General features: G+C 41.2%; 1 protein-coding gene across 1 annotated transcript in view; it reads right to left on the bottom strand.

The window, feature by feature from the left end:
- TM9SF2 (transmembrane 9 superfamily member 2) overlaps positions 1-13138 on the bottom strand; it is a 35705-nt gene that overhangs the window by 6266 nt on the left and 16301 nt on the right. The window contains exons 7-15 of the mRNA XM_038759043.1: positions 12782-12893; positions 12592-12671; positions 12391-12499; positions 11052-11184; positions 10459-10578; positions 6280-6337; positions 5663-5822; positions 3486-3637; positions 2113-2224 (exon numbers count right to left, since the gene is read on the bottom strand). Of these exons, the coding sequence (XP_038614971.1) occupies positions 2113-2224; positions 3486-3637; positions 5663-5822; positions 6280-6337; positions 10459-10578; positions 11052-11184; positions 12391-12499; positions 12592-12671; positions 12782-12893 (1036 nt within the window). The remainder of the gene's footprint in view (positions 1-2112; positions 2225-3485; positions 3638-5662; positions 5823-6279; positions 6338-10458; positions 10579-11051; positions 11185-12390; positions 12500-12591; positions 12672-12781; positions 12894-13138) is intronic.

The following is a 13138-nucleotide window of genomic DNA, read 5'->3' as shown; positions in this document are numbered from 1 at the left end:
CTAGGCCATGGGTGAGCTACTTGGCCACACTTTAAGTGGCAGGAACTGCTAGTGCAGACTGAAGCTTCAGGTGGAAGGGTGGGCTGGGAAAAGAGCAGGAGGCTCTGAATGCAGCAGTGGTAGTAACTCTCTTCTTGCTCTCCCTCCTGAGTCCCCAAACCTCTGAGGTAGGAAGGGTGGCAGAGGACTAGAGAAAGGGAAGACAAGGTGAGGGGGGGGGTGTACTTCATTGTATTTTCCCAAGGGCCTAGTACAGGGCTCTGTATACATTAATCATGTCATAAATACCACTGATTGTTTGGCAGGGGGGACCCAGGGTTGGAGAGAGGAGGGGGATGCAGCAGGCAGGGAAGAACAGAGGCAGTAGAGCTTAAGTGAGCCTGAAGAGCAGAAACACACAAGCTGGGCTTTTGGGAGGTTTGACAAATAGTGCATTAAAAAAAAAATGAATGGATAAAAACCTCCAACCTAATTTTTGCATTATAGTCACCGGTGCTTCTAAAACTCCACTGCAAATTCTTAACTGGACCAGGTTTGGTCTGTTGTAGCGTCTTGTGCCGAACTGGGGTTTATGAGTGGCCTTGGACATCACAGGCTGACCCCAAATGGATGAGGATCCCCGCTAGTCAAGGGGAGCTCGCCACCGGACGAAACAAATACAGACTAGCCAGGGCAACAGGGCAAAAATCTATGGGCATTTATGGCTACCTTTGTCCAGTTTGGCCTCATGTCTGATGCCCATAGTCACCCCTTTCCTCCTCCAGGTAGACCCCCAAGGATTGCAAGATTCCTTTATTTCCAATCAATCAATGGTACTTACTGAGTGTCTGCTGTATGCAGAGCACTACATAGGTGTTTGGGAGAGTGCAATGTGTCAGCAGAGGTGGTAGAAATGTCCCCTGTCCACAGTGAGACAACTTAAATGAAATCTAGCTGCTCCATCAATGCTAGGCTGTCTGTATTTGACTTTTTTTGTTGGGCCCAGCTGATTCTTCCCAATGAATGACCTACACTGACTGAGGGGAGGGAAAGTTTGGCCATCAACCACAGAATACAAACGTAGAAAACCCAGCCCCTTCACTAAGGCCTTCTATCAAGTGCAAAAATGACACCAAAATGGTATGAGCTAAATGCCACCCACTGGCTTCTGGATAAATTACCAGCAGCAGAAGATATATCCAAATAGGCCAAAGTACATATAAGAACAAGAAACTGTGATAAATGTTCCTATATAATTAAGAAGTGGATTTAAATGTTTTCAAAGTTTTCATACACATAAGTTCAAGAAAATGTATCATCACAAATCCTGTTTTAAATTAACATTAGGAATGGAAAAATGACTTGGCATCACCCATTTGCTATCCCATTTAGTTACTAAAAGTAGATTCTTTAATAGCCATTAGATTTAGTTGGAAATTTGAAGCAAAGGATCTTATTTAACCTGAAGTATCACTTTCAAGATCATGTTTAAGAGCATAAGGGAACATTTGTCTATTTAGCTGAAGTTGTCTTTTTCCTGAATTTAATCCAATTTCCCACCCACAATTCTCATTCCATTTAAAACAGACCATTTTCTGGCTAGGCATTTAGCCCCCCTTTTCCTCAGCTCACCACCCCTTCCAGGTCACCTCGACTTGCTTCCTTTGTTCTTTCCCCCCTCTCCCTGCCCCAAGGTACTTATGTACATATGTAGAATACTATTTATTTATATTGCTGCCTATTAACTTGTTTCAATGTCTGTCTCCCCGCATCCAGCCTCTTAAGCCTGGCGCGGGCAGGGACTGTCTCTATTTATTGCTGAATTGTATTTTCCAAGCACTTCGAACAGTCTTCTGCACACAGTAAGTGCTCATTAATACCACTGAATGAATGAACCTTTAAAATCAATTCTGTACAACACTGCCAAATAACAAGTGCTGCTAACTGAATTTGTAATTACCCTTTCTGTTGCTTTTCCATAAATTCTAACTGATTAACATTATTTCTGGTATGGTCTCATCATTGCCACTGATCACAGCTCACTTAAGTTCTTCCTAGCAATAAGGAGGACCCCTGGTGTTACTTGAATTAGGATCTTGCATATTAACGAAGAATGATGTTACCAACACATACCTCAGCACAGAGATGGAAATAGCAAAGCAGTATAGTTGCTTCGGAACATGTAATAACCAAAATTATAAACACCAGAAATAGGAAGCCAAACATGTAGTACATCTGATGAGACCTGCAACCACAAGATACAGTTTTTGGAAAAATAGTCTCCCCACCAAAAAACAGATTTCTTATACAATACATTTAATGTTAATCTATTCATTTTCAATTTAGCCTGAAAACACTAGGGAACTGAAGATGTTTTCACTTCCAATGAAGAGGAAAAGTTCAAGTAGGACAACTAGGCGAAGAAGAAATCAATCTTATCTAGCGCTTACAGTGTGAAGCTCTTGGGAGAGTACAATATAAGAGTTGGTAGACATGTTTCCTGTCCACAAGGAGCTTAGTTTGATCAAGTTTTTTAAACTACACAACTTATTCTAAAGTTGACCTTAATTCACGCTTATATGCTGTTTGAACTGGCATAAATTCCCCAGGCCAAATTGGGCAGAGGAAATGAAAGACGATTTTTTTGTACCACACAACTGTAGGCAGAGATTGGGGTGGAGAAGATGGGAGCAGAAGGGGAAGTTAGTTCATTAGGAAGGACGGAGGAGCAGAAAGGTGAAGCTGCCAAAACACAGCAAGGGGGCAATTAATTCATTGACTACCCATTGTATGCAGCACTGGTGAGAAGGTCACAGAAAAGAGAGACAGTCTCAAGTGTGCCCCCTTACCTTCCTTCTTCCCTTATTTCTCCTTATTGCTAGACTTCATTCTGATATGTTATATTACCAAATGCTTATTATAATGCTCTGTGCCCAATAAGTGCTCAATAAACACCATCCACTTAAATAGCCAGCATAATAGCCCCACCCTAATTTTAGAAAAAATAGGTTATAGAAGCAGGGCAATTTTGTAAGTAATATGGTAATTAAACTTGAGGACATGAGACGCTTATGTAACTGCAGCTGCTTGTATACACTAAACAGAAACATTTTAATCTGGAAGATCTGTAAGAAAATTCCTGGGAGAAAGGGGGGAAGAAGGGACACACACTGCTACATGACTCCCTATCCCTTATGAGGCAAACTCTGGACTAGCCTTTGTATACCATCAACTTTAAAAATCCATCAGTGGCATATGAGGCAGAAGTAAAAGGAAAATCATGCATATTGACCTGCAAATCACTTATCAAGCATTACTGGAATGAACTATGTAAACAAGTCCACAGCACACTGCTTTTTCTTCTCAGTGATGGTAGTATGATTTATGGATAATTGTTGATGTTAGAAAATGTACACTGGGAAACCTTTACATATCAATCATCAATGATACAGCCAGACTAAGAAAGTTAGTCTCTCATGAAATAAGGGACATCACAGGTAGCTCACCAAATACTATTAAGAATGAAGAAGAGTTGTATAAAGATGCATCCAAAGGGCAGAATCCCTCCCATGATAATGCCAGGCAATGGTTTTGTGTAGAACGACTGTTCGGGAATCTGACGAGGAATCTGATTGGTCCGAACTGGGTGCTCAATGGCCTTTAGGAAGAAAAGATTTGTAATGACATATCCATTTTAAAAATTCTTCTCAGAACTAGATTTTTTGCCAGCTTTTTCTCAGCTTCCATGCTGACACTAATGGAAGCAGAACTCTACTTATGTCCTCAAACTGAAATTTGTATTTAAAAACAATGAACTGGAGACCACCAAATTGTGGCCTTTTGGAATGAGCCACTACTGTTTCCAGCAGTTATCCAGAGACTAATGGTTTTAGACAAAGTAAAAAAAAAAAAAAAAAAAAATAAGAGTAGGTAATACAGGACTTGACAAATAGAGCAAGTGGCTTTAAAAAAAATTATACACTTAGGAAAGAAAACATCTGGTACTGGAAAACTTTGTCAATGTGTTTTACTTGGAGGGTAGGATACTGTCATCTTAATTAAAAGCACTCCATTTAGTAAAGTTTGAGACTGCAGTGAACACAATAGGTGGCTGCCTGAAGCTTTCTGACCATAGGTTATTTGCAATATTCTTAATTATTTCCCTTTTCATCACACACTGAATGGTACAAGGGCAATAACAAATCCAAAACTACCTAACGTCCTATAATAATAACAAAAAAGTACTGAAGTAGAAGTTAGTTTTTCTTCCAGGAAAAATTCTGCAATTTCCGCTTAATACAGACCTAAGGAGTATGATGAATTTTCATTTGATTCACAACTAGAAAGAGGATTAGCCTGAAGCCATGGAAGGAAAATCAAGTTAGAATAGTGTTTTACCAGATCCTAAATATAGTAAGTGGACTTTTGGTATCATTTCCTGCAGCGAAATCATTTGAAGCAGCGTGGCTCAGTGGAAAGAGCATGGGCTTGGGAGTCAGAGGTCATGGGTTCTAATCCTGGCTCTACCACGTCTGCTGCATGACCTTGGGCAAGTCACTTAACTTCTCTGAACCTCAGTTCCCTCATCTGTAAAATGGGGATTAAGACTGTGATCCCCACTTGGGGCAATGTGATCGCCTTGTATCCCCCCCAGTGCTTAGAACAGTGCTTTGCACAAAGCGCTTAATAAATGCTATTATTATTATTATTATTATTTCATTTATTTACTACGATGAAATTCAAAATAAAGCTTAGCAAAACTTTGCAGATATCTGCTCACTTGGTGTAGGCAATAATTTCTCGTTGCTAAGAAGCTGTTGGCAGTATATGGGTCTGATGCTTTCCATTGAGATGAACAATGGAAGCAGGAGAAGCTACGTGGCTCAGTGGATAGACCACGGCAGGCCTGGGATTCAGAGGACCTGGGTTCTAATCCTGGTTCTGCCTCTTGGGCACTTCATTTCACTTCTCTGTGCCTCAGTTATCTCAACTGCAAAAGGAGCACAGAGACTGAGAGCCCCAGGAGAGACAGGGACTGTGTCCAAACTGATCAGTTTGTATCTACCCCAATGCTTAGTATAATGTCTGGAATATTGTAAGTGCCTAATACCATAGGAAAAAAAAACCCCAAAACAAGAAACAAAGCCGCCAAAAGACAAAAGAAAAAAGCAAAGGGAAAGAATTGAGGAAATCAGTTCCTTAAAGGAGGCAATGTGGCCTAGAGGCATTTGGTCTGGAAGCCAGAAGACCTGGGTTCTAATCCTAGCTCTGCTACAAGCTGCTGTAGGACTTTGAACACATCCTTTAACTGCACTGTGCTCTGGTTTCCTCATCAGAAAAATGGGGATAGAATACATACTCCCTCTACTTTTAAGACTGTAAGTTCTGTCTGTGACAGAGACTGCACCCCATCTGATTATCTTGTACTCTACGCAAAAGTTTAGCCTCCAGTAAGTATTTAGTACCAGAACTATTTTCATTAGCCTGAGTGGGCTTCTAAATGTTTCTCTCTCTCTCTCTCTCATTTTAATGCCTCCCCACATCACGTAAAAATCCAACTCAAGAGTGGTACACAGGTAGCACTTCGTAAATTCCTGAGGATTTCACCTTGACTTCTTGTAAGAACCTGAGCTAGTTTGTAGCCTTGACTTTAACATTCATAAATAGGTGTCCGTGAACTCACATTTTTCTTAAAGCCAAAGTAAGCACCAATGAACGTCAGTGGCACAGATATGCAAAACCAGAGGGCCAATATGGCAACCAAAGTACCAAAGGGAATAGCCGCTGAAGATCCTTCTCCCCAGAGAATCAGGTTCATAATGAAGAAATCGGCAAATACAATCCTGTAAAATACACAACGCTTTCTTATTAAGAATTACGGTATATTTCTGAATCACCAGCCAAAGTCAAAATTATGGCTGCAATTTTACTTGAAAGCTAGAGAAAAATCAGATGCAGCTCCACATTTTATAAGACCTGGATTTCAGCAAAAGCTGGCAGTCTCAAATTGCTGAAGATGTCTGTCTTCCCTACACTTCTGAGGGATATTCTTAAGTGTGCTTACACACAAAGCTTTAATACGTGATAGACAAAATATAAAAGCAACTGCTGCTTCTCAATCCATTCTAAAATTAACATTGTTTCTGTAGTGTCACCCTTGACTTTAAGCTCCCACTAGACTGTAACCTCCTTTGAAGGCAGGATCGGGCCTTCCAACTCTCCCCCAAGCACTCAGTACAGTGTTCTGCACAGAATAAGCATCCAGTGTATACCACAGATTGATTATGAAAATTTACTTACCCAGGACACAGAAATGATGTCAGCAGTACATTTGTTTTCCACTTTTCACCACCAAAGGCTAAAGACAACAAAAAGAAAGATAAAGTAGCACACGACCTTATTTAAAAGCATACTCAAACGTGGCGAAACTCCTCCAAAACCCTGGAGCAAATGTTCCCTAAATCCTCTGCTCCTAGAAGTCACTCAGGTCGGGTCTAAACCAGGGATTTGCATCTACTCTGAGGCAGGCTCGGTAGGCTAGGTTGTATCTGGATTTTCATTCATTCAATCAATTTATTGAGCACTTACTGTGTGCAGAGCACTGTACTAAGTGCTGATTTACACTGGATTTACACTGGGAGGGATTCAGACTGGAATTGGGAAGGGGGCAGGTAATCTAGGAGAGTCCTGGTCCAAAGCAGACCTCAATCCCATTCCAGCAATCCACATCTAGGACAGCTCAACCTCCTTGGGACCACAGCAAATTAATTAATTCATTCAATCATATTTGTTGAGTGCTTACTGTGTGCAGAGCACTGTACTAAGTGCTTGGGAAGTACAAATCGGCAACATATAGAGACAGTCCCTACCCAACAACGGGCTCACAGTCTAGAAGGGGGAGACAGACAACAAAAACAAAACAAGTAGACAGGTGTCAGTACCATCAGAATAAATAGAATTATAGCTATATACAAATCATTAATAGAGTAATACATATGTACCAATATACAAAAGTGCTGTGGGGAGGGGAAGGGGAGGAGAGGAAACAGGGGAAGCTCAGTCTGGGAAGGCCTCCTGGAGGAGGTGAGCTCTCAGTAGGGCTTTGAAGGGAGCAAGAGAGCTAGTTTGGTGGATGTTGTGGAGGGAGGGCATTCCAGGCCACAGGTAGGACGTGGGCCAGGGGTCAACAGCGGGACAGGCGAGAACGAGGCCCAGTGAGGAGGTTAGCGGCGGAGGGTGCGGGCTGGGCTGGAGAAGGAGAGAAGGGAGGTGAGATAGGAGGTGGCGAGGTGATGGAGGGCCTGGAGAGAGGAGTTTTTGCTTGATTCGTAGGTTGACAGGCAGCCACTGGAGATTTTTGAGGAGGGAAGTAACATGCCCAGAGCATTTCTGCACAAAGATGATCTGGGCAGCAGCGTGAAATATAGACTGAAGTGGGGAGAGACAGGAGGATGGGAGATCAGAGAAAAGGCTGATGCAGTAATCCAGTGGGGATAGGATTAGAGATTGAACCAGCAAGGTAGCGGTTTGGATGGAGAGGAAAGGGCAGATCTTGGCAATGTTGTGGAGGTGAGAAAGGCAGGTTTTGGTGACTGATTAGATGTGAGGGGTGAATGAGACAGCGGAGTCAAGGATGACACCAAGGTTGCGGGCTTGAGAGACGGAAAGGATGGTAGTGCCGTCTACAGTGATGGGAAAATCAGGGAGAGGAAAGGGTTTGGGAGGGAAGATAAGGAGCTCAGTCTTGGACATGCTGAGTGTTAGACGGTAGGCAGACATCCAATGGAGATGTCCTGAAGGCAGGAGGAGATACGAGCCTGGAGGGAAGGAGAGAGAACAGGGGTGGAGATACAGATTTGGGTAGATGTAGAAATGGGGCTTGATGGCACTTCCATCTTTTCCCTCTAGACTGTAAGCTTCTTGTGGGAAGAAAGCGTGTCTACCGACTGTTGTACTCTCCCAAGTACCTGGTACTGTGCTCTATACATAGTAAATGTTTAATAAATACGATTGATTGATTTATTTTGTTTTACTGAAATGACAGACACCATCAAAATGATAGTGTAGACTTCAGGGGAAAAGGCAAGGCTATAAGAAGTGTAGAAATAATAGAATTCATCGAGTGCTTACTTTTGTGTGGAGCATTGTGCTAACAGCTCGGAAAGGGTACACGGGTGGGTATCAAAAACAGACCCTGTATCCTCGAGGGGCTCACAATCTATGAATATAGGCGGTTTGGGCGGGAAGGGCTGGAGACAGGACACAACGGATGTAACGCAAAATTAAAACAGCACAAAATATGCAATTTTGTTTCTGACCTCATTATAAGAAGGCCTAGCTACGCCGACCAAATCAACAGGAGCTGAATGACAATATCACAGAGAAGCAACATGATCCCCAAAGGCAAAAACAAAACTAAGCAAAAGCCAAGCTTTTACTTCTACATGGATTCAGCTGCCTTAGAAGACCAAATCTAAATTGCAGATTCCTTAAAAGATAACAGGGAAAGCAGCAGCACCTGCTTCTGGACACCACCAACAGCTAGGAGCCAAGCCCAAGGACAAACTCTCACAGAAAAGAATTTTCTCTACAGCAGTCAAGTAGATTGCCCTTGCTAACTTAGGACACAAAACCACCAGCTGCAGATATCACCTTCACTGACTTGAAAACAAGGCTGTTTTGCCGAAGAATTAAAGTAGATGATGCATTTTATTAAATGATAAAGGATTTGGTAATTTGTGCTGCAGAGTCTCATTTTGGAAGAACACGGACCTGTGGGAGTCCAAAGGACCTGGATGCTAATCCCGGCTCTGCCACTTGTTTGCTGTGTGACCTTGGACAAATCACTGCACTTCTCTGTGCCTCAGTTACCTCATCTGTAAAATGGGGATTAAGACTGTGAACCCCATGTAGGACATGGACTGCATCCAACCTTGTATCTACCTAGCGCTTAGTACAGTTCCAGATACCATTAAAAAGTGTTTCTTTATGCTATTTTAAAACACTGTGTCACTTTTATGGTCTCCAGACAATTTTTAAAGTATTCTTAAGAGACTGCAATTCTTACACAAACTAAAGTTCAAAATGACTTCATAAATGAAAAACTGACACAAAGAGAATAGTCAATATTCCATTGACTGTTCAATATAATTATTCTACAGACTATAAACCATTATATAACCCAGTTAAATACGCCAAGCAAAATATTTCAATTTTTTGCCCTAAATTGAAAAAAATACTTTCTTTGCTGCACAGGAAATGAGCATCAAAAAAAAAAAAACTAAGTTGAAAAACTGCCTCTTTCATCTGGGTTGCACAAACTAATTAGCTAGCCAAAATTTGTCAAAATTTCACAGATTGAAAGGCTAGATAAATACATTTTTAAAATGTCCTATGATAAATCTGAAATCGCCTTTCACATGAAAATACACTATAATAAAATACTATAAAGTACAATTGCCAAGAGAATATTTTGAAGAAAGTAGAGCCATACCATTGAGCTGCAGAAGAAGTTGTTATCAGTGACAGGAAATTTTCTTCAGATCATTAAAACTAATCTGGGCACTTTTTAAGTGGTATTTCTTAAGTACTTACTATGTGCCAGGCACTGTACTAAGCTCTGGGGAAGATACAAGATAATCAGGTCGAACACAGTCCATGTCGACATGGGGCTCACAATCTTGGTCCCCAGTTTACGGATGAGATAACTGAGGTAGAGAATTGAAGTGACTTGCTCAAGGTCACACAGCAGACAGGTAGAATGCCTGTCTCACGGGCTCGTGGTCTTTCCACTAGGCCACACTGCTTCTCTACCCATTGCTGCTGGTTCACTGCTATTTTATTCAAAGTATGCTCAAAGTCATAAAATTACTTAGTTGAAGCCGATTCCTTATCACATAAGGAAGCAAAGACAACAGAAGCAGCATGGTGTGGTGGATAGAGCATGGGCCTGGGAATCAGAAGGTCATGGGTTCTAAACCTGGCTTTGCCACTTGTCTCCTGTGTGACCTTGGGCAAGTCACTTTGCTTCTCTGCGCCTCAGTTACCTCATCTGTAAAATGGGGCTTGAGACTGTGAGCTCCACATGGAACAGGGACTGTGTCCAACCCGATTTGCTTGTATCGACTCCACCACTTAGAACAGTCTCTGGCACAAAGGAAGTGCTTAAATACCAGGATTATGATTATTATTATTAACAGTGAATAGGGATTGGGATGGATGGGAGGAAAGGTCAAGGACTAAGCCCCACTTTATCTATGTCGTCTCAACGTCCCGTCCCGTCCCCCCACCCCCATTCCATTCAGTAGTTGGGATCAGGAAGCACTGACTATTAACTATTCCAAGGGAAACCAGTGACTCCTGACTTGGACTTTATATTAGCACACTTCAACCATCACTTCACTTTATAAGACCAGAGAATTTACTAGACTTGTGTAGTAGAGTGGGCCCAAGCAGCCAGGTTAGAAAGCTTTTACTTACACTTATAAAATCGGGCAGCGACATAGCCTGCAGGTGTTCCAAGCAGCACCCATAAGACTACAGCACAGGTCATCAGGGCTCCTCTGTTGGCAGGTGACAAAAATCCCAGGCAAGCAAAAACTATGGAAGAGAACATTATACACCTCTAGTTAGACATGCATATTCATAATGTTGACCACCTTCTCTGGCTTGGTAAAATTAAGGATTCACATCCACACTCAGAAGAGAGGAATGGGATGAGATAACAAAGCCCACAATACAGTATCAATTGTATACTGTCACTACGATTTGGCCAGTGGCTGCCTTTTGTCAAGGCTCCTCTAAGGGAATTATTATTGTGGTTGCTACCACGGCTGACAATCTCTCACTCTTAACGCTATCATTTCCACAGGGGTACTCCTGTAACAGGGCTGTCTTTAGGAAGAATCCATCCTCTTCACTTTGGGTCCAAGTTTTACTTGTACGGCATTTTTAAAAACAACATATATGAGTAAATCTTTGCAACAATTTTTTTTTTAAATTCAGTCTTCTTTCTCAAGCAGTGCTCTGCACACAGCAAGTACTCAATTACTGTCGATTCTTAGGCTACTTACACAGAGTCACAAACGTCATGATTAAAATTTGTGTGCCCGATCCTAAAAAAACTGAGAGCAGCATTCCTTTTCTGGGAGGTCTGAATATATCTCCATGAACCAGTTTCCAGCCAAATTCCTCCTGGGCATCTTCCTAAAAAAGAAATGGAGTAGCACTTGTTAACCAGTGCTGAAAAACTTTGTGCAGAATGTGTGTGGTTGAATTAAACCAGTTAAGACTAATTACCAAATTCTTCCTTTTCAGTAGGGATGTAGATAGTGTTATGGTGCTTATAAATTGAGCACCAGAACAAGTGTCAACAGTAGGAGAGAAAACACTTCAGGTAAATTTGTTTTACTTGAACTTTCCTGCCACTGTCAAACCAAACATTTTCACAATCAATCAATCACTTTTTGAAATAATAATTTCTTTAGCTATGGCTCTTGCAGTCCAACAAAATTAAACTGTCCCCAAAGTAACTGTGATATCCTAACTCAAATACTGATTTTATGTGACATGAGGAAAGTAACTGCAAATCGGCCTTAGATTTTCCCCCCGATCAGTAAAACAGGGATACCACAGTCAGCTTTACCTGCCTCATAAGGAGATTGCGAGAATAAACGGATTTGGGACAGGAGAAGGAAGAATAGTCTATTTGGCGAACACGACATAGGAGTTAGCAGATTTAAAAATATATGCAAGACACTGCTTGACAGCAGACAACATGCATATAAGATCCCGTGATGAAAGATCCCAAGAGTAGAGCAAATTGAGTTTCGTTTGGCCTGTGTTTCAGTTTTGACTCATCTGATCAAATTTTTCTTTGTTTAGTTCTCCTATGTTGCACTTTCTATATTTTAAATTCAATCCAGTTTTCAAGAATACCATACCCCAGACTAAAATATTAATGTAATTAGGCTTTTTATTCAGGAAGATAAGAACTGAATTTGAATAACCAACATTTACACAATTTAAGTGTAACTGTCTATGCGTTTTCCAATGAATAAAAATCTATCAGAATAAATGACAGTATTAGACAAGCTTTCACATCACCAAAAGAAAACCCCTTTGAAAATGCACTTAAAAGACTAAGTAAATGCCTGGCTTGCTAGCAACATCACATGCTCCAAAACTCAGGCCTGGCTATTTGCAAGGCTAAATCAGAATAACTGTACACAGAATTTTCTAATTTACACTGAAAGCACCTTACGTGACTAAATCGGTCACGTCAAACATGATGAACTCAAGCCGCAGGTGAGAATAGGGCATTTTACAGTTTCTCAAGCTTGGAGCTAAAAAAAAATAAATAAATATTGGACCGTTCTTGGTAAATAGAAAAACAATCCCACTTTTACTCACAGTGGAATCCATTTGATTATATCTTGCGATGTCTTTATGCAGGGTCCTCAACATAATCATAGCCACCATTCCAGATAAGAAGAGAACAATCACGAGGGAATTCATAATGCTATGGAAACAGTAAGAAACACTTCCTACTTAGTCTCTGCTCCCAGGATTTTAAATAGCACTGACACCAGGGCTAACAAAACTATGTCTTACCTAAACCACTGAATGTGGGTATGAGGCATGGATTCCAAAATATAGTCCCATCTAGATGCCCATCGAATGTTTTTTTGTTCCTGAAAATAAAATTGAGTCATTATAAAAGCACATGGGGGAGTAACTGCTAGCAAAACATTCCCAACACACGGAAATACGAATGCCCACAAATACTGAAGAGCAAATTCACCTCGAAGCTCACTGAGTAAGTATAAGCAATTTTTATCTCCCCAGTAGCCTTGTTGCTTATATCCATTGGGAGTCCAGAACAATCAGGTTTTTCCAAATGTGTGTGTTTGAAGCTGCAGAAGGGGGGGAAAAAAAACCAGTCCATTAAATAGTCTGATCCTTAAGGAATGCAGTTTCTGAAAGTTACAGGTTTGAGGGTTTTGGGAGATTCAAAATTAAAGATATCAGATGCAACAATGTAAATGTTTCCTGTACAAGCGCTTGGTACAGTGCTCTGCACGCAGTAAGCACTCAATAAATACGACTGAACGAATGCACACAGAGAAGTGCCTGGGAATTCACAAAACAGACACCATAT

The sequence above is a fragment of the Tachyglossus aculeatus genome, chromosome 17 (genome assembly GCF_015852505.1).
Source record: "Tachyglossus aculeatus isolate mTacAcu1 chromosome 17, mTacAcu1.pri, whole genome shotgun sequence".
Lineage (NCBI taxonomy): Eukaryota > Metazoa > Chordata > Mammalia > Monotremata > Tachyglossidae > Tachyglossus > Tachyglossus aculeatus.
The sequence above is the reverse complement of the archived record's forward strand: the minus strand, read 5'-3'. Positions and strand labels throughout refer to the sequence as shown.